At 40.8% G+C, this 22767-nt stretch overlaps 1 protein-coding gene across 1 annotated transcript in view; it reads right to left on the bottom strand.

Moving 5' to 3' along the window:
- The window catches only part of NKD1 (NKD inhibitor of WNT signaling pathway 1), a 104028-nt gene that overhangs the window by 5534 nt on the left and 75727 nt on the right, over positions 1–22767 (bottom strand). The window contains exons 5-7 of the mRNA XM_058813736.1: positions 11833–11939; positions 9235–9330; positions 808–955 (exon numbers count right to left, since the gene is read on the bottom strand). Of these exons, the coding sequence (XP_058669719.1) occupies positions 808–955; positions 9235–9330; positions 11833–11939 (351 nt within the window). The remainder of the gene's footprint in view (positions 1–807; positions 956–9234; positions 9331–11832; positions 11940–22767) is intronic.

Genomic DNA, 22767 nt, shown 5'->3' with positions numbered 1-22767 from the left:
TCTCAGCCAGGGCACTCCATGGGCAGCCCAGGTGGAGCCACACTCACCCTGAAGGCTCAGTGCTGTCCTAATGCACCACAGAGCTCCCCAGTAGTGAGAATTTGCCTGTGTCTGCTCCTAAGGGAGTGATTATTTTATTAAAATTGAGGTGACCAGGCTCTCCTTTTAGATCTGATGCCTACATTTTCTATTGAAGTATTATTTTAAATACTTCTAAGTATTTCAATTTAGTACTACTCTACCTACTGAAGTAATTATGCTGATACAATTATTATTACAGTGAAGATAAGCTAGATGAGCCATCATGGTACAAACACTTTTATAATGGCAGACTCTGCCAGCACAGAAAATGTACAATTTTTATGCACAGATTATTTAAGTTTCCTTATGCTTAATTGTTTATTTTTACCCAGCAGCACTGGTAGCTATGCACTGGCAAGAAACATTTTATACCCCTACAGCTCCTCCCACACAAACCAAGGGCTGCAATTTCAGCAGAGATAGAGTGGTGCAAGTCAAGATGTGCCTTGCAGTGCACAAAGACAATTGCACTACATTTGGGTTACTGCTGCTTCCAAAAGAAGCCATCCATCAGAAGGGGGAACCCTCATTTGCTAATGAGACACTGAGAGGAGGGCAGGTAATTTTACAGTTAAGATCATAAAGCAGGCTCATGGGGTTTAAAAGACCCACAAAATTATTTGCCTTTAAGTATATATGTATTTGTATTAACAAAGCATAGACATGGATTTTCAAGGGACTCTGGAGGTTTTTGTATTTTTCCAATGGCTGATTGCACATCCTTACCAGTATGATTTAACAAGATACTCTTTTTCTTCTGGCTGCTGTCCGGTGCCACAGTAAGTTTCACTCTCAGAGTTTTGCTGGAACTAGGAGAATGGTTTACTGATGCATCAACTACCTCATAGATGGTATGAAGCAAGCTGGTAATGTCCTGGAGAAGGATTGAAACACAGAAGAACACAGCACTGTGAAAATGGCATGAAACCCACAGCTCCAATGCTTACAATTGTTTTCGATTTGGCACTACTAAATGCTGAACTATCCTCAGAAGTCACTGAATTTAGAAGACTTCAACTTGCACAGTTACAATCATGAGTGTTACAATCTTCATCAAATGGGTTTATGAATTGGGGCAGAGCAGATAAAAACAATAACAACAGCACAAGATCTGCAGTTTTCCCAAGCTCTGAATCTGCAAAATGGTGTTCTGCCTTCTTTTTTCTTCGATTTACACAGAACCCAGGGATAATCATTTATACTCCACTAAAAATTGAGTTAATGTGGCCAATACATCGATTGAAGAAAACCTTGGGCATCACAGTCTTCCTATTTGTTTGGTTTTGTTTTGGTGGGTTTTTTCACTTGGCATAGTTAAATGGTTGATTATCTAGAGGAAAATCAGTAAGAAAAGTGGCAGAACTGTAAACCTCAGGTTTAGAAAGAAATTATGTCTGTCTGAAAGTCACCCTACCATCTGTGCTTAGGGGTTTAGGTAATTTTGCAAAATTCAATAGTTTTAAACACACATTTCGAACTGCAAATATTATCCACTCAGGCTTATTACAGAACCTTCTTCACAGATCTCTTTGAAGGCAATGGGATGTGATCAGAGGCTTACATGTCTGGCTATATTGGAAAGAACAGCAGCCAATTTTAACAAGGCAATGGTTTCAAACAGGAGAAACACTGTTTAGCAGCTGGTGATGCTCAGAGGTCTCCCAGATGGATTTACTCCAGCCAGGCTCAAACAGGGCACTACCTTAAATTGCCAGCATGAAAAAGGGATCTCTTGGCTCACTGCTTTTCCACAAAGGGATTTTACCCAAACTGGTCTTGGGCACCAAACTAAGGCCAAAGCATTCTGATAAAGCATTCTTATCATTGCAGGCTATAAAGAGCCCATTGAATGCATATCTGAGAACTTCCTCATGCTGGTCTTTCTTTCCCTTGATCTATCCTACTACCTAAGCTCTTTCCAGATGCCTGCAAGAACAAAGGCAATACCTGAATCATCATTTTTAAAGTATAACTGGTTCTGAGGATTAAGAGTCAGGTCTATAAAAATTCAAAACCTCTACAACTTTTCCTATGCTCAGGAGTCACACCTGTAACATGGGCAGCTCAAAGTTTAGTATGCCCTAATGGAGCCTCCCACCACTTTAGAAGTCAATACACCACACAGTCCTCATTATGGAACCAGTTTGATGACATAGAAATACTAATTTCTACTCACACCGAATTTAGGGAAACATTGACCTTATGGCCAGGACCAATGATATTATGATGGGTGATTTTCCAGCTCAATAGCAAGAATGAATCACTAAACCCTAGAGGGTCCAGACTTTGTCTTAACATGTAACTTCTCTAACTTTTCTGCACTCATGAGAATTTCTCCAGACCTGTAGGTTCAAGATAATATATTCATAAAAAGAGAGCCGAATTTGCAGTGTCTCATTTATTTTTCCACTGATATTTTCTGTCTCATTGCTGCAAGAGTCATTATATGGGCTGTTACTACATGTCAGTAGCTGCTTTCCATGCTCTTGACAATCCCTGTCTAAAGCTTGAGTGTGGGACAGAATGCTCTGTGTCAGTCTGGTGGACACCTCACAGCTCTTTAACATGTCTCCATTCTCACATTTCCACCCTAATTTGAAACCTAGCCAGATATCTAAATGTGGCCAGACAGAGCCACATCCAACGGCCAGCTTGAAGGCCTGAATTTTTATTTCATCTAAGAAGAAAAACCCAGGCAAGCACATAAACAGACAAACAAGCCATATCTGTTATTTTATACACCCTCCATAAGTCATGTTCCAGGAGCATTGTGCTATTATCCCACACTTTGATAAACCTTCTCCTTCAGCAAAACACTTAAGCACAGTATTTACTCTTAACTGGGCTCCATCTCAGCACATGGGTGACTGGGGCTTTTCCCATACATTCCTGGACAAGTGTTGGTTAGCCAACATGTCATCTTTCCACACAAGGCTGCTATCAAGAGGTCATTATCAACTCTTTCACTCACAATAATCTGCCCTTCTTCCTTTTTTCAGCTATGCCAGATAGTTGTAAAGCCAGATGTTTGTACATCCAGTCTATTTTAGCTTCAAAAACCAAAGACAGAAAATCCCCCACTGCCCTTTTACATGATTTTTTTCAGGGCTGAGGTCTAACTTGCTAACTGGCTGACAATCTGCCCCTTGTGTTCTGTGAGGGTTTTTCTCAACAAGCTGCTTGACTCAGCAGTTTAAAAACAACTCCCAAAGGCAGTCAAGGAAGGCAAAATGTGGCATTTGTGTGACACATACTTGGCAAATCACAAATATGTGCACATGCATGTCACATCAGGACAAGTTGCATGTCTCAGCCAAACAGGCCCAAATTAACCCAAATTAATGTCCAGGCTGTGAAATGACTGCACAGAGGACTCAGCACCCTTGTGGACTGACACACTGCTGCCTCTGCATTTTGTTATGTGTTTGAGGTGCAGCCCTGAAGTTTCTGCATTCTGGGGCTCACATTGGATGTGTCCCAAGATCGAGGTTAGGGACAGCCATGAGCAACCACTCAGTGCTTATGCTGATCTCCTAAATACTGACACCTATGTTTTCATTACAGGATTCATTTACTTCTGGTCCTAATTTGGGGTTGGGAAGTTCAGCAAATTGGCAGTTCTGATTTGGTCAAACAAGGCTGCTTGGGCTGTTCTGTCTCGTACACCACGGTCCTGGCTGAGCAGGTACCAGCCACAAGGCAGCTTGAGCCTCCTGTTGCTTCACAATTATTGTTTCACAACGATAACACATGAATTTCTGAGGCACTGATCTACTGAGAACGATCTTTGTCAATGAAATCTGAACTGCCACTAAAATTCCTTTCTCACAGCCCTGTTTTCACAGCTAATATGGTAATGCTTTCTTGTCAAATTGGTAGCAATAGACCATTGAGGTATATGTTATACATTCTGTATTTTATAGCTACATCTACATTTACCCCAAAAGTATTTTCATCTTCCAGTAGCCTGCCAGCAGACTTGTTTCCCTTGAAAGCTGTCCCACTGAACATTATCTGTATTTAAATTCATTAAAAACTGCCTAAATCCATTGAGACAGCTGTACCTTCTACACCCCAGCCTGTGCATTTCACCATCCTCAAGAAATTTAGCATCAAAGATCAAGAACAAAACCTAGCTAAATGTTCTCTTGTCTGATACATAAACCAGCATGACTCAGAGCCCACCTACCAAAGAATCAAACTTTTATGCACAATGAATGATGAGTTTCACAAATCACGGCATTTTGCAACTGTTTTGCTTTAGACTGCTTGGCCCTTCCCCCACAAAAAGTGAATTTTCAGACTACTATATTAAATGGGTAAGGAGAAACAAGAGTGAACAAAAATATTTCTCTCCTTCATAGCAAATGGAATATATTTAGAGGGCAGTATTCTGCATGACTCTAACTTCTGAGGGGCTTCTGGTATGAAGAATTTCTCTAGGTTAATCAAGTACAAAAACTGAAAGTAGGGTATTTTTCCACAGAGAGGAAAACAAATATTCACTGAGTAGTATCCAAACAACCAGCACATGCCATACCCAGATTTATTTGTTTTTTGCTTATTGAACACCACAGTTGGTTTTTCCAGGGTGAAAATCCCATCCTTTTTTATCAAGCAGCCAATGCAACAGAAGTATATTAACAAGAGAAAATTTAATATATTGCCTGAAATATTTCCATTTGTTAAGTCCACACATGTATGCTGCTCTCACACATCCATCTGCAGAATACTTTATGGATCTCCAGTAGGAGATTAACAGTAATTTATAACATTCAGAGAAATTGGTAACATTCAGAGGAACCAATGGGTCTGAAAAAGAATGAGAGCACCGAAGCATTGCTCATTCCTTACAGAACATATGTGAGACTGAGAAAGTCCCTATTCCAAGTATTATTTTCTGGTTTTAAGGAATATTAGTAGTACAGGGATGACCTTATTTTTCCCATATTAGCATAGATTATCATCACTAGTTAGCAAATAAAAAATTTTTATAGAAGACATTAATAGATTTTTCCATTAGAACTAATTTAACTGAATGAGATATTTGTACCCAAAAAAAGCCAACCAACAAACAACCCCCAAAAAACCCTAAACTACCAGCCTCTCCTCAGAAAAAAAACCAAACAAAACAAAAAACCAAAATACCAAACAAACAAACAAAGCCCCAGAGAACACCACCAAAACCAAAGAGTTCAATAAAACAGAAAGATTCAGTTTGAGTCTTGGTAGCTTGCCTGACACAGAATTTTTTGACTCTCCTTAAAACCAAGAGAGAAAGTTGTATTTTTTCTTAATATTTCCATCTGACATGAAGTCATCATTTCTAAGGACTGAAGTGATGGCCACAGATACAACAGGCACTGCTGCTCTACCCTTTGGTTTCATTGTTCTTTCTATATCCTGAGTCAGCACAAACACAGTGAAAACCTACAGATTTCAAGATAAGGGTCAGGCTAATACATGGTTGACCCAAAAAAGCCAATATCCTTCCCCAAGTCAATGACTTGGTGCTGAGCTCTGGATGCAGATATAACCTCAAACCCTTTTATTCATCAGAGTATAGGAGTAAAAGTATCTAAAAAGGGAAAGAACAAGTCACAAAGGAAACATAAGAGGAAAAATTGGGTATTTAATGTAAGATACAAAGAACAATTTTAGCATTAAAAATGCATGAAGAGAAACATCAATATCAGTTCATTACTTTTCCCTTGGAAAAACATAAATACAAATGTCTCATTTGTACTTTGTTTGTAGTCTGATTTCTACATACAGCAGGATGTTTTTATTGCAACATCAGCTCTGTTTGATCACATACATTTTTGAATCATTCTTATTTGGAACGCAAAAGGAACTTCACTTGCTATCTGCTCAAAAGCGGCTCTAAAAGAAATTTCCTTTTTTTTTTTTTTTGGTCCCGACAAGCAACTTTTTGTGCTTATTCCTGTGCAGTCACTCACCAAAGAAACTGAATATTACCAGGAAGAACTGGTTACAAAAAAAAAAAAAAAAAAGCTAGTGTTTATGAAGCATAATTACATTCAGAGAGCTCAATATAAAACCTCATGGATCAAAACACATTAGTTCAATTATCCAAGTTTCAAGTCCGATTACAAATACTCATGTGAAGATAATTACAGCGCAGCTGTCAGTTCTAAAAAGGCCTGCTGTACATAATGAATTGTCCTCTTATGGCTTATGGAATGAAGGGAAGTGGTATTAGCCAAGTTTTGCAATATACATATTACAGCAGGAAAAGTTATCTTTCACTAAACCAAAAAGGACTGAGAACTGGGCATCTTTATGACAGAAAAAGCAGAAGTTTTATAACATACAGTAATGTTAATTTACAATTTGCCATCCCAATAATTATGCTTTTATAACGGGTCTATCTCTTCAAGAAGCATGACTAGATGTGAATTTCTAATTATAAGGACTATAGAATAAGCCATGCAGACTCTAGGAGGAAATCAAAGCACATTAAGTTCTGAAGATGTTGTTAGATCCAGGAGAAATTTCACTAAAACGGAATTTGAATGCTTTAGCAGTGATCTGTCATTCTGTAGAACCCAAGGGAAGTTGTATCAACAAAGTACACGCCTTATTTACAATTTTTATACATTTGAATGAAAAAGCCAATTCAATCCATCAGTAAAACTGCTCCCCACCTATGTGTGTCTTACAAACTTAATTTAACACTAGATTCCTTTAGAAACTCTTTGGACATGAGGTACAATGTTTTAAACACAATGACTTGGAATCAAATGAAATAGATGTGGGTGGGCAAGCTACTTCTTTTCCACTGTCTCACTTTTACAACGTGGTGAAAAGCAAGAATAATGCTACTTACTTCTTTTTGCAAAGCACCTCCAGGTCTACAGGTAAAAACTAACTGAAAAAATCTCTGTTAAATCCAGATATAAATCCAGGAGACATTAAAGGGAAATTCTCCAAGAAGGAGAAAAGGTCCATATTAAGCTTTTCTCACCAGAACACTGGACCTTTGTTAAGAAAAGCTGCCTGGTTCTGAATGCATTTTCATCAGCTCACTAAAGGGCACTGGTACAGATCTGCCTCTTCCTCAGACTGCCCATTTTGTCCCTGCTCCAGCAATGGACTTCACATACTTTTGACTGAAAACATGTCTCTTATTAATTTTAATTGAAACTATTCAAATGTTTAATGTTCCCCCTGGTTAAGTCATTTGCAGGAACAGGAGCAGAGCTGCTTAGCCAAGGACAGTATCAGGCACACTATGTCTGCCCATCTCCAGGGGCCAAGAGAACAAGAAATTCTATGTCATATTAAGAGACTAAAATTCCTCTTTTGTGGCCAGGATTATCTATGAGCTGCTATTGTTGGTCATTCTTGCTCTAAAAAAACCCTCATAAATTGTACCTGGATTCAACAGAAGATAACCAAGAAGATGGCTTATACAAATGGCCCTGGAACCATTTGCAAAAGAAGTGTGTGACATAAAGGGGAAGATTTGGAATGGTGCATACTTGTTGTTTCTATCTTTGGTCACATGTAAAGAGCTAAAAATTATCAACATATTTGGTCCCTTGGTTGAAAGAATTTTTTTTGGCACAGGTTCAAGCCTGCATGTAGCAACCTCCAGACCTCAGAGCAGTATAATATTCAATCCCTGCACAGATTTGGTTTCAGTTAAGCTGTAGTCTGCTCTTGTAGCAGGGAGAGGTAGAATTTGGCTGTAACATATTCTCAAAGTACAGTCAAATTAAGCTCTTTGGTGTACCACAAAATCACAAGTAATTATTGTATACGTACTTGAAAGCATATTCTCGTTATGTTCAGCACATGGAACCCCCACTGACATTAATGGGAATTCCATGCCTGAATGTAAAAGACACCCATGTGTGTGGGTGTGTGGGTTTGGGTTTTGTGTGTTTTTCCCCTGTTTTTGAGAGTCACAATAATCTTGTAATGAAGACTTAGCCTTGGGTCTTGAAAGACCTGGGTTCAATCTGCCACTAGGTTCTTGTGAGACTTCAAGCAAGTTATTTCATTTTTCTAGTTTCTGTTCCACAAACATTAACAAATACAGTACTACTACCTCACCCATCCTTCCTGCCCTCTCTATGTCATCTTCCCATTTGAAACTCTGGACTTAGCCTGCAACTTTTCATCTGCCTGTTCTTGCACATGAGGGGCACAGACTTCACTTGACTATTCAAAGCTCTATAGAGTAGAGACAATAAAAATACCCTTGTAATGATGTTCAAATACATGTTAAAAACCCTGAACAACCACCACCTTTGGCAATGTCAAAATAAATTTGCTTCAGACTTTTTGGTGTCTAAGGCCACTACACTTTCAGTATTTGCCCTATTGCTTTCAAACAGTTTTTAGTAATTGTCACAGGCACCAGCATCAGATCTAAGAGAGAAAAAAGCCTTTGATTTTCAGCTGATTATCTAAAGGCATGGGAGCCAGTAAACACACATCACAAAAATCAATGACAGCAGAGAGCATAAATCCCAAGTAAAATACATTCTTCTAGAAGAAATATTATTCAATTTGGGTTGAAATAGTTCTCAGAAAGAACTATATCCTAATCTATACATCCTGTTATTTGGCTTCAAGACACCCTGATAATAAAAAATACACACAGGTATGCTTTGACAGCCATTCTTTATCATCCTCCAGAGAACATCATCAGTGTTATTTATACTTGGAGGGAAAAGGCAGAGATCAGCCCAATATTCATAAAAACAATAGAAGAGTATAGTTAGTACTGATGGAAAGAATGTCAGCAAGCAACCTTGTTATTTGGTTAGCTTAACTCTGAAAAGCAGGAGAGAAGACAGAACAATATACATTTGCAGGGGTTTATTTTGACAATGTGTTTAGCTGTTCACTTGTTTCAGATATTTTTCCTCCTCAAATGCCAGTACTACTTTTTAAAGGCTGATCTCAGGTATTAAACAACAACCAGCTTAAAAAATGGTACAGTAGATCTGAAAACAGCAAACTACTGGTGGGATTGTTCCTATGAGGAAAGGGTCCATGGAAACTGCTGTTTAAGTTGGCAGGACACCTCTACTTCATAGTAGAAAAAATCTTCCTGTTATAAAACACTTCTCTTGTCAGCAAGTGCTGCACATAGAGGAGCAGCTGTGCTTTGCTTACCTCACGTGTGACTCTTCCGTTGTTATCAAAGTCATACAGAGTGAAGGTCCATTCTTGCCTGTTATCTTCCTCTACAGACACATCACATTGCAATTCCTAAGAAACATGCAAAGAGCAGCTGATTACCTACAGCAAAAGGCCTGTTTGCACAGGAGGCTCTGTGAGATGCTGCTTTCTTCCTTCCTCCTTCCCTCCCTTGTGGGAGGAAGCTCCCAGGGTATGTCCTGGAGAGATCTCTGTCCACCACAACAAAGAGGTCCCATCATAATCACACAACGCTCCTAACCCTCTGGGCTACACCTCAGAGATTTCACATCTTTCTACTACATTTTAGAAAACAGGAAAAGGTACAAGACTGTTCCCTGAAGCACTTGAAACATGGTAAGAATCCCCACTAAAATGTGAGAAGCAAAACTACACTTAACTCAGGAAGAAGAAGACAACAGAAGCAGAGGTGGCAAACCACAGGGCCAGGAGCAAGGATTGATGCAGTGTGGAACAGATCCCCACCAGAGAGACCTGTCCTCAACACAGATATTTGACAGGAAAAGGTTGTCAGAGTTAGTGCAGTACAGCATCACTGAAGCTCCTGAAACAGAGCCTGCCTTGGAACTGGCAAGAACAACCTGGGAGTAGAGCCTGCTCCTTGTTTTAACAATGCTTCTGTTAGCGAGAGTGTGATCTGTGGAAACCTGAAAGAATCAATTTGTTAAAGGGGGAAAAAAATCCCCAAACCAAAACCAAGAACAAAGGATGCACTTTGACTGACTCCAGTCACCTGGGTGCAAATCGTTTGCTGCCTCTCAAGCCCTGTGCAATCAGAATTATCCAGAGCCACAAAAAGGCAAAACAGAGAAGTTACAGTGTAATTAAAATGAAAGTCACTGTATGCAAGTAAAATAAACAGCCCCAAATAGCTTCAGCACGATAGACCTCAAAACACCTGGTTGATCTTCCGACTTGAAACCAATTCCCTGCAGCAGCTATGGGCACCCGTCCCCTGCCGAGTTCAAAGGCAGCTCCTCTCACTCCTCTCAGTCGTAACAAGCCCGGCTGAGAGCTGCCAAGTGCCCCACACTCCGCTGTGGAAACACAGTTTCGTATTACATAAACATTCCTGGCACCTTTAGAAGCCAAATCACTTTCACCTCAGGTTTAGACCGCTTGTCGCAACACTGCGTTTTGTGATTCTTTTATACCTTTGAAGCATTTACCAGTCTCTCAGCTCCCAGCTTACACTGCTGGAAAACTTTCATTCGTAGAACAAGGGAAAAAAATATCAATACTTGGTTTCTTGCCACATATTAATACTTCCCTGTCCCACATTGCCTAACATAACATCTTTATGTGAGGATGTGCTCTGCTCAGTTAAGAGCCATGGAAACCTTCCGTGCATTAGTCACGGTGCCTAGAACCAAGTGCTAACCTTTATGGCATGCCAAGAACTACTTGGGAACAAGCACAGACTTTGCTGGTACAGTGGAGCTCCAGCTACTCTGGCACCAACCATGTTGACAGGTGTCCTCCAACGTTCAAATGTCAAGGCACTGTTAATTGCAATTTATCATGCCTTTCCTGTCTGCAAATGTCTGCTACTTGAGGTAGAATATAAAATAGGCCTGGAAAAAGAGTTATAGCTGTGGGGAAAAAAAAACAAACAACTAGGAAAAAAGAAAAGTCACCTCCCCAGAAGGCACAAAAGCAATACCTGAACTACCCATGGGAAACCTACCTCCCCCTAATCTACTTTAAAACAATAAAAAATAAAATTGTACCAGAGTGAGATGGAAAAGAACACTCCAGCCATGCTGCAAGGTGCCTGCATGGTCTTTGAAATATCAACTGAGGAAACACAAAGCTCATTACTCACAGAGGCTGACAGCACCAAAAGGCTGGAGTGCAGAGATGAGTATTTGTGCTATTTTTTGCTGGTGCCAGAATATCTTCCTCCTCACCAAGACAGACAACCCACTGGCTGGGTGACTGCATGTTTCCATACTCACATTAATGAAAATACTCCCTACAGAAACAAAATCTGCCAACTGCACACAATGTCTGACAGTTATATGATGTTCTACAGATGCAAGCCTACAAGAAATTAGCCCATAGGACTCATCACCCTCCTCCTCCTGCCATGTGACCAGATGGGTTTCCCATACAGCACGTCAGGGTTATTTCACTTTGGAGACCTGGGCACTGAAGATCAATCATTGCAGAAGCTGTCACAGGCATCTTTTACATTAGGCAGATTTAACCATATGCAATAGCACATGAAAGTCAATCTAGATCTTTGATAATATGGTAGCTGGCCTAATAAATAAAGGGTTAAACTGAAAGCTTCCTCTTACTATGCATTTCAGATCCTGCAGAGAAATAACCATCATTTGATTCTCTCCAAACCTGGCAATAAGTGTCACTAATCACCTCATATGGAGCACTGACAGCAAGGCACTGATTTCTGCCACTTCTGCTGCCTCCTGTACCACTACAAACACTGGGAGCAATACACATGCATCAGATGACACTATTTGGTCCACAGGTTATTTTTCTACCATAATTATGTCAGTACAGTGAAACTTTAAAATACAAAGGACTTACTTCAAATTTCAGTTGCTTCTTGGAACTTGTGCGTGTGTCACTTTCTTTTTCTGCTTTCTTTTCATCTCCACTGCAAACTCCATCTGTCTTCTCTGGAGGCAAAGCCACTGCGAAAAGCATATTTAAGAAAAAATGCTTATAAGGAAATGTCAAAGCAGGCTCATATTTGCAAATCTGTCTCTATATTTAGGGTGAAATTGATATCAGCACACTTGTATGAGAGGATCATTATACTTGATTTGCTTTTGTGTTCACTACACATCTGGGATAATTTCAGCAGACAATCTACCAACAGCTTTTGGTACACAGCCTCTCCTACAAACATCACTAGAGTCACAGGAAGTTCAAACACTGTATTATGAGAATATAAAATAGCAGAACTGTTACTGCAAATAAGTTGAATAATTTGCAAAATATTGAAAGTTTCTGACATATTGCAAAAACCCATCACATTCACCAGCAGTGAGTGAAGTAATGAAGCTGAAATAAAGCCCTCATTCTGTTCCAGTTTCACTCTTCAAACACACACAAAGCTTAGTACCTTCCAAGAAGGCAACACTACCTGCCAAAAAGGTTAAGCTGCATTTTTTCAATGCATGAAATAGCATATTTCACTCAAGTTTCAAGTTAAAACATCAGGCACTTGTATAAATCAATAGCACTCATAAAGAGCATCAATATTAATATCTATCACAACATAGACATACAACAGAAAGATATATGCTTCTCATGTGGATTAAAAGACAAAGGTCTAGAACTTAATAGCTGTTCCTTTGGCTTCTGCAGGGGCATTCAGCCTTGCACATGATGAAACCCTACATCTGAAGAAAACTAATCCTATCTTCATTAGCATTATGAAAATATATACAAACTTTTTAACTCTACCCTCAGACTTTTAGACATGATTTTTTACACATCCACACACCTCTGCCAACATTATGCCCTCACTCCATGACATATAGCAGCAATCCTTCCAACCCCCCAAAACCCAACAATGTTGCAAAAACACAGGTCCTAAAGTCAGCATTTTCGTCTACCCAAAGCCTTTATCCCAATGCCATGTTAGGAACTGTTTCTTGGGGATGCCTTTGGCAGCAGCATCTCATTAAGTGCCAGTTCAAACAAGTCAGATTCCTTACAAAAGAGGTGACATGATGATCCCCTCCAGTTCAGGGTGACCCATTTCAGACTGGGTTTACTGGCTCTCCTGGTGTCCCACACTGCTGAGCTGCCTCCCAACCATTCTTCCAGGAAAGCAAGTCACTAACATGCTAGAAGTTAAGATACTTCATTAGCCATTTTCCTGGGCTTTCTTTCATGTTTAAAATAGAAAAATTAGCTTCAAGAAACCAACCAACCAACAACACCAATAAAAAACCAAAAGCAAACCACCAAAACACAAACCAAAATAAAACTCTTACAACTGCCATTACCATAGCTTCATACTCCCAGAAATTCCAGAAGATTTCTGCCCCAACATTCACATTGTCACACTGCACTACATTTGTTTGTTTAAATTTAACATTATTGTATTACTTTTGTTTGTTTGTTTTCAAAACTGTGGTATGCAATATAAGATGGATGTACAGTAAAGAAAAGGGAATAAATTTGAAATGCTGACCTTGGGAATTTCCTGTCTTGTGATACTTACTGGTGGTTTTGAGGTTATACTAACAACAGCTTCCCAATACATGTAATTTGCATTATACCAATGTGATGGTGTATATTGTACACATAATGACATGTTGATATGCTTTGATTTCTACTTTAAGTCATGTTAGGATTCCTTACACCAAACATAAGCCTAGTAGGAAGGTCAGACAAAGGAAGACAAAGCTGCTTCACAGCAGTTTCTTCCCTGACTTTTTTAAGCTGGTGTTATTGGTCGAGCAGGGAGTGTTTCTTAGGAGGCCTTTGTATAGTGTTTATAACAGGTAAGACAGGTGTTAAAATAAATATTATTTCCAATACATAACTGAAGTATATCTGACGAAGTGCTGTTTGCTTTATACTCACTTTGCCCCTTGAATACAACTCTACATTCCCAGAAGTTCAAAGCTAAGGTGACAAAAAGACCCCATACAACAAAAGACAACATTTATTTGTCTACTTCAGTCCAGCTTTGTTGCTACATTCTAAAATCAATAAGAAATGAAAAAGTAACCTGGGCCTTCATTACAAGGACAGTTACACTGATAGTGCTTCTTCACAGCGATTAGACACAACTATAGATTTTCAGTGCCTCATCTGCACCAGTGACTGGTTTTCCACAAGCACACTTATAACCTGATTAAAACTTCTCTAAAAGAGGCTTTTGCAATCCCTCCCAGTCTTGCTCTAAAGAATGTGAAATAAATGAAAGCTGGGCTGGTATGACCCCTACCTTCTTTGGGACAGTGAAACATCCGCTCCTGTTATCACACATTTTTTAAATGTTTAGAAGTACACGATGGCCAAAAGACTTCTACAGTTGTCTCTTATCTGTTGAGGGTCAGCATCCCAAATGACAATGGCATGACAGACTGCACTGGGCACAGCACTGTGAGGCAGATCCTGCAGGAGGTGGCTGTTCCTGCCCCAGAGCCCTTTGTTGGGTTTTCTGTCAAAACAAAGTGTCCAACAGAGCATTCCCTCCTTGCCAGCACCACGCTCCTGCACTGAGCAGCCACTGGCATTAGAGCACCCAGCAGGTGCTTCAGAGAGGAACAGCAGAGTCACCTTGTGCTGAAGGAGCAGCCTTACCTTCCCCTGGCATGGTTAAAAACCTTTCTGGATGTACAGTTTGTGTGTTCAGATAGGAAGCTTTCACTTTAATGTATAATTTATGTAACAGAGGAAAAAATGTGCACTGACAAATTAGTCTTCTCAAAAAACAAGGGTTCAGCTATTGGAGAAGGAGGGGATACATCTTGCAGTATACTCCTTGGGAGAGTTTAAATACTGTATGCCAGAAATTATCCTCTTTGAGCCTCACTGACCTTTGATCTGAAGAACTTATTGGCCTTGCTGCTCCAGGGAATTATCCTTTGAAATCAGTTACTCATTTTGGAGCTCAAATGAAACGGGGAAATCTGGTGATCTCATCCTGATGTCAAGTTTCGTTCAGCAAAGAAAAATGAAATCTAACTGAAGAAACTTTAAAGGGCAATATAGAGATACTAAAATAATATTAACAAGTGATCAAATAATGTGTCTGTTCATATATCCCCATATGCCTTATCCAAACCGAATGAACATTTAAAAATACATACTGTTTTGTCTGAGAACAGAAGTGTTTGGTATCTTGCTGCTATACTTAGTTTTGACTATTGACATGTGCTCAATTTCATGAGGGATACAAACACATGCAGAGCCTACTTATAAATAAAATGAGAATGTCTGCTTGGGACAGTTAAAACTGGCAGCCTGTAAACAGAGATCCACCAGTGAGCCACATGCCAAGGTTTCAGATATATTCACAATGTGAACTTCCTTTCAGCTCTGCCAATGATATTAAACCAGACCAGACAAGATAGCTATCTCAAAGGACTGTGGAGAATTAATAGACTTGTGTTTCCAAAGTCTAGGCCATCAGAAATAGGTCTGCATACAATACATCATCTGTGCAAAAATACTTACTTACCTCCCTGCTCAGATAACAAGTCCTGACAAAAAGAACGTGCTACATAGACAAATATACAGAGAAACAAACCCTTGTTGTGGGAATCCACAACTGGAGGGGGGAAAAATAATATGTATTGCTTCTCATGGGAATAACCATATGCTCTCAAAAACAATGTTCCCTAACAGAATGTTTCATGAATTGAAATATTGCATATGTTTTCTTTATTATGTTCTTTTCTTGTTCATTATTAATGGTCTTGTATTCACTTCTATAACCTTAAGACACTATAAAAATGGGTCTGGACAATATTTGAAATTGGAAAGACAATAAAGGAAAAATATTAACTTGGAAAAATTATGAAATACCATTCTTTCATGAAAAACAAACTGACTGGCTTAAGTGTATTAGCAGATGTTTCTCTCTACAATTGTTAATTACTACCACCCAATTGCTCATAATTGAAGTGGGGGAGGAAAAGAGTAAGAGAATGAGCACCAGTTTAAAGATATTAAGACTCATCCCAGAAGAATTAAGCCTTTTTTTTAGGGTTTGTTTTTTTGATTTTTTTTTTTTTTTCCATTCCTAAGGAAAGGGGGTAATAATTCAAAAGGCTGCTTAGGAATCACCAAAATATCCCAGAAATGAGGTAAACTGATTGCTGCGCTCTGTGTATTGAATGAAGTTAGAAGAGTAAGCTTCAGGCAGAAAGCAAAATCTTTCTCTTGCCTCCATCCTGCATCTGACAATAAGGGAGAAAAAACAAAGCACCAAAATAGAGCTGCAATATAGAGCAATTACTTAAAACTACTACAAGAAGCAAAGGGACAGAATTATCTGTACATGGGGAAAAGAACAAAAAACCACACACTACAACCTGAGACGTGTGGGGGAGAAGGATAAAAGTAAAATTTAAAAAATTACATATTAAGAAGAGGAGGGGAAGTCATAAGTACTTCTATAACAGTCAAATTGAACTTCAGCAGCAGAATTTGACTGGTGGGATTGAGCACCCAAGAGCTGGCCAAGTTCATTAGTGCAATTCCTATGGACATCAACAGGGTCAGGGTTTCCCTTCCAATTTACAGACCTAGCAGATGAAGCAGGACTTAGGGACTATGAGAACCAAAGGGACAGAAAGAGAATTCATTTCATTGTTTCATCTGAGATCTCTGATGTCTAAGTTATCTGCCAACATTTTTTTCATTGCAAACATAATAAACATTCATTCATAACTGACATTCCTCACTGTCTGCACAACAACCAGAGCAGTAACAACCATCTTTGAAAGTCTAAATTGAGGAGAAGTCCTTTAATTAACAATTACATTCACATTCAGATTTCACTTTTAAGTTCTCCTGGAGGCCATGGATTAGGAAACATCACCCCCATCATTAAGCACACTGTTTTATTCCAATGATTTGATTGAAATTTACCCCTGATGGAGATAACTTTGCTTGAGCAGAGGCCCCCTTCTCCAGGGGCAAATGAACACAGGGAGAACGGGATCAGGGAGGAACATTCCTGTTCCACAGCCACCAGAACAAGCCCATAGAAAAACAGGCTCATCCTGGGGCAGTGCCAGAAGCGTTTATTTAGCTTTCCCTGACCGAAAGCTGAAGCTGATGAATTAGACACACCCTCCAAAACAACAAAGATCAAGCTGCCTTCTCTGAAACTTGCTGTAGGGAAATTAATTGTCCATTTTACGTCCAGTGGGACAAGTCAAAACCAACTCAGAGGGAGCTGTACTAGCAGTGCCTCCTACCAATGTGGGATGGGTATTTCAAGCTGAAAATACGGAGAGAACCCATGTTCTATTTCATGGTTTCTTGTTGACAGTCAGAACACAAATTAAAGACTCAACTGCAACCCATAAGGGAAAAGAAGTCACAATTTCACAAGATCTACTCACAGCACCTGACCAGGAGCAGACAGAGCAGAGGGACAGTGACTCAGACCTTGTGGCAGCTTGCAAAAAAAAAGTAAAAAAGAAAACCCAACCAAACCAGACCAAACCCTAACAAAAATAGACAACCAAAATATGTTTTAAATATTCAGGCATGGTTCTAACTGACAAGACACGACTAGGACAGTGAGGAATGGCTAAACTGAAATTCACTCCGAAATTCAGAGAACAGTTTCTCTTCCGAATAATATGTAGTCAAACTCACAGGTCTGTGCAACATCACCTTCCTTAAAGGTTCAATTCCTTTTGCCAACCCCAATAATTTGACATTTTTAAGTAGAAGTACTTCCAAACATTGATGCAAATTCACAGGTTTCTATCTAAGTCTGGCTTTTTTGGTTTGGTTGTTTTGGGTTTTTTTTCCCTATTATGTTGTGGAAAGGGAGGTGCATTTTTTACTATCTCCTTATAAGAAAGGTTTTGTACTAAAGATGCAGATACAAAAGACAATATGGTTTCTTTCTGCTAGCTAGGGTGTAACTCATACATGCATAAACACTAAACCTAGATTTTCCACACTCTATCTGGAGTGAGTTTGCTAAAAGGAAGGAGTTTGCTGAATTTTGCCAGATTATGATTCCCTTTTCCAATTAGTTCCCCAACTGGCTGTATTTCATCAACAGAAACTGCCAGATTAAATGCCTTACTTGACCATCTTCACCCAAAACACTTTCATGTTCAGTTCTCAAGCTTCAAAATACCTTTTGGATGAAGATCAGACAGCACTAAACAGAATTACTAATTAATTAAGCAAAGTTAAATTTTAAACACTGTTTGTTGTGTTAGCCAAAAGCCCGAACAGAACAGTCCTTTTTTTTCCTTCCTCGTTGGAGATCAAAGAAGATAATTTCTCATTCCCCACCCCTAGTTAAAAAAAAAAAAAAAAAAAAAAAAAGAAGATGAAAGCAGGGAAGAATCTCCATAAGCTTTGGTCAGAATAGCTCAGGATGATACCTGTAGAAGCAAGATTTTGTTTGATCAATGGACATATCCAATCCATATGCAATCTGTTGTATCATTTACATGGTAAGTGTTCCTTAAGTGAAAACTGTCAGCGTCATATGGACCACTTACCACTTCCTTACAGTGCTGTGTGTCCCAGGGCTCTGAATGGCGCTGTGAGGTGTTGAATTCAGCTACTGAACATGGACAGTTGGGGACATCAGCTAATCACTTGTGACTTAAAAGAAAAAAAGATCTCTCTTCTCTAAAGATGGTCCTACACTGATTTTAGTTAGAACTTGGTAACAATTTTGCTTTTTAAAAATCCATTCTCATTGTAAGTTGCAGACACGCACATTCATATAGAATTTTCTATCTTACGTTTCCTTTGCCTTTGTCTCTTTGGATTTTTTTCCCCCTGAGATTCACAAGGAAAGGAAAAGAAGAAAAGAACCCAGCCCCTGCATAACCCTTTATTCAAATGAAGACTGAGTAGGTAATGTTATTAATAACGCAGTCTTTGATATTAACTTGCTCCCATCTAACTTGGTTGCTCAATAAGAAAAATGCTGTTTCCACCACCTTTGCTGTGATAACAGGGCCTCTAAAGGTATCTGAACTGTAATTTTCAATTCCTCAGAATTGCCTTCCCATGAGGATGAATGTCACTCTGACCCTCACAGCACTAACCTGTTACAGAGAGCAGTGCTGTTGACCTACGGCTGTAACATTATTTTGGTTGTGATGAATTGTTACAGATCTGACAACTCTTTAATAGTTAATAGTTAATATTCAGTAGCAGGTTCAGTGGTCCCATCCTCACAGCCATTCCCATATTACTCTAGGGGGTGGGGGGAGGAGAATGGAGACTGATCCACAAACAAGAAAAAAGCATTATTGTGATTAATATCAGTAGTCCAGCATATACATGTGCACATGTCTCTTTCCCTTTTCGTATTTCTGCATGGGTGAGGAATAGTACTGAGATAATACATCACATACTGCTAAACATGCAGAGAAATAAATTTTATCAAGGCTTGACTCAACCACCTGAAGTCTGAAGAGTACACAGGATCTCATCAGAGAAACAATTCCCACAGAGCAAAGGGAGGCATCTGCTCACCACTGAGCCTAAGGACCTCAGCCAGACATGGAAGCCCACATACTGCTCAAACACAGAAAAGGAGATGGTTTGGAGCATCATTTGCAACACCCTTTCAGGAGGAGCCAGCCCTTCCTGCTGCTCCAGAGAGCCCAAGTCTTTCCCACTCAAGATTCAGCTTCCCACTCTGAGCCACCCCTCTGGTGGAAGATCCTGTGATGTTCCCCTAGACACTGTCACTGTGAATTTACCTTCAGATGTAGCATCTTGGAATCTGGGCAGCAGTAAGATGTGCTAGAGGGGCTGGCAGCTGTCCCTGCAGGGCACAGGAGCTGGCACAGGGCAGCTCCCAGGGAGCAGATTGGCCTGCACCCCATCTGCCAACCATGTCCTACCACACCTGGATGGCTCCATTCTCTTCAAAACCTCCTTGAAATACCAAAACAAGGGTCTGCAGCACCACACTTCAGCTTTATGCCTCCACATCCTTAGGATGGACTGCAACTCCCTCCTAAAAATATCTTCCATGTACAGAGTCCAGGGCTGCCTTGGCTTCCCCCAGCAGCTCCCGTGCCAGCACGGAGCCCTGAGTGCAGCCCTGGCTGCAAGGCACAGAAATGCTCTCCACTCCTCCAGGGCCCTCTCAAAATTCCTTGGGTAGTGGCTCTTTTACTTCTGGATATTTCAGGCTACAATTACTATTCCTTTCCTCTCTTTCTGTTACCTTTGCAGTTTTAAATCCTTTTTGGTACAAAGTTGAGAACTCTGGATGACGTATTTTATTGGTAAAATGACCTGGATTGCTGGATCAGATTTATAAAGCATGAAAAAACTGATTTCTGGTAGTTTTGGGTTGTTGTTTTTTTTTTTTTTTTTTTTTTTTGGTAGACTGGGGGTTGGGACTTTCCATCTAAAATGAGCAGCTGGACTCCAAGCTCTTTCAAGAGCAGAAATGTTGCTTCAGGTTCATTTCCACAACCCCACAGCGCTGCATTTATTATTTGCTTTTACTCACAAACTAGTTGTGGTTACAAAAAAAAGCCTGTCTTCCAAACAAATGACATTTTATCTCTTGCTCCACAGGAGAATAAGGTTGACTGCTACTTGTGCTTTGAGGTTTGGATATGATTGAGATGAAACATCTGTTAAGAAAAAAGGTGTGGGGGGACTTTTTTCTGCTAAAAATATCATGCCTTTTTTTTTCCACCAAACTTGAAACATGTGATGAAATTCAACTTTTAAAATATAACCCTGGAGCTACTTGAAACTATAAAAGTCTCCTCAGTATCTGAGGCAAGTCAGAATTTCCACTGTTCAAGCTGGGCTTTTATGAAGAGCAGACTTTAGAAAAACCTGTAATCTGTCTAGGTAACAAAGGGCACTTGTTCTGCCTGGTGAGGTAAAACTTTGGGTTTCTGTAGCTACTGCAGCAGAAGTGGAGTTGAAACACACAAAAGCACCCTGATACACACTTTGAATTTGGAACAGCAACTGGCAAAGCAACATGCTTGTCATGGCAATGGCCCCCACAGCTCTGCATCCACACAGCCCAGTGCTTGCAAGGCTCAGAGCATCGCTGGGCTGAACCCACCCAGCACAGGGCTCAGGCTCTGTCTAACTCTGCATCCATCAGGCAGGCCATCTGGATGGAACAAATGCTCCAAACTCAGCCCCAGAAATGCAAGAACCATTCAACCCTGTCATAATGCACATCCACACGAGACACTCCAGGACATGAAATCCCTACGGGCAGGAGAGAAGGGCCTTGACAGAATCACAAACAAAAACCCTCTGCAGAAAGCTACCAAACCCCAGCAAAGGCAGCACTCAACCTCAGCTGCCTGGCTCTGCCACAGGTCAGTGAAACACAGGAAAACTTAAAACATCAGGAATATTTGGGAGTTGCAGCAGGACATATTGCCTATTAAATGCAGTGTTCAAGGTTTCTAAAAATGAGTGCAGTGTTTCATGTAAAGGCAAGGGATCTGAAACATGTATGTTGTCTTCTGAAATATCAAAGGCCAAAACTTCTTTCAATTATAAGTGCAAAAAACTGGAATAATTCAAGGAACACCAGCATGAGAGTGTTATCTAGTCCAAAATCTTTGACTGGAAATATGCATTGGCTTCACATGGATTAAAAAAATAGAAAAAAAGAAAAGAGAGCCGCAAGAGAATCAGAGAAGAATGGCATTTTGAGTAACTTTTCAAAAATATGTTTAATAAAACCTCCATGAACTGTGGTCAAAGCTACAAGAAAAATAACTGGTAATAATCGTTGCTGGGAAATTAAAAGTAGAAAAGGACCTTTGTTCAAGTAGAATAAATGAAACCACTGGTATTCATCATGTTTCCAGAGAGATTGTTTTCAAACTCCTGACTTGTTCCCATATTTCATTCTTTGTTCTTGGTGGAGGATGTCTTGGGGCAAAGCTGCAGTACATTATTACACTGCTGCCATGTACAGTAATGCAGCTTTATCTGAGCCCACAGACAGGGGCTGCTCTCTGCCAGGTGCCGCCTCTCCCCAGGCACAGCTGAGCTCACCCAGCAGTGCTGGGGCAGGAGGGCAGGACAGCCTGGCAGGGCTGGGCAGGGTTAGCCAGCTGTGTGCCACAGCTGGAGCAGAGCTGTGCCCAGCCTGCCTCCCCCTGCACTGTGTGACAGTGACCCTGCCCAGCCTGACCAGCAGCCAGTGAGCCCAGAGCACCGCCCAGCCCTTCCCAGCTCCACGGACACACCACTGCCCCAGCCCTTCCAGCTGCATGGACACACCACTGCCCAGCCCTACGGACACACCACTGCCCCAGCCCTACGGACACACCACTGCCCAGCCCTATGGACACACCACTGCCCCAGCCCTTCCCAGCCCTATGGACACACCACTGCCCAGCCCTATGGACACACCACCACTGCCCAGCCCTACGGACACACCACTGCCCAGCCCTATGGACACACCACCACTGCCCAGCCCTACGGACACACCACTGCCCAGCCCTATGGACACACCACTGCCCAGCCCTATGGACACACCACTGCCCAGCCCTATGGACACACCACTGCCCAGCCCTACGGACACACCACTGCCCCAGCCCTACGGACACACCACCACTGCCCAGCCCTATGGACACACCACTGCCCAGCCCTATGGACACACCACTGCCCAGCCCTACGGACACACCACTGCCCCAGCCCTACGGACACACCACCACTGCCCAGCCCTATGGACACACCACTGCCCCAGCCCTACGGACACACCACCACTGCCCAGCCCTACGGACACACCACTGCCCAGCCCTATGGACACACCACTGCCCAGCC

This window comes from Ammospiza caudacuta, chromosome 13 (genome assembly GCF_027887145.1).
Source record: "Ammospiza caudacuta isolate bAmmCau1 chromosome 13, bAmmCau1.pri, whole genome shotgun sequence".
NCBI lineage: Eukaryota > Metazoa > Chordata > Aves > Passeriformes > Passerellidae > Ammospiza > Ammospiza caudacuta.
The sequence above is the reverse complement of the archived record's forward strand: the minus strand, read 5'-3'. Positions and strand labels throughout refer to the sequence as shown.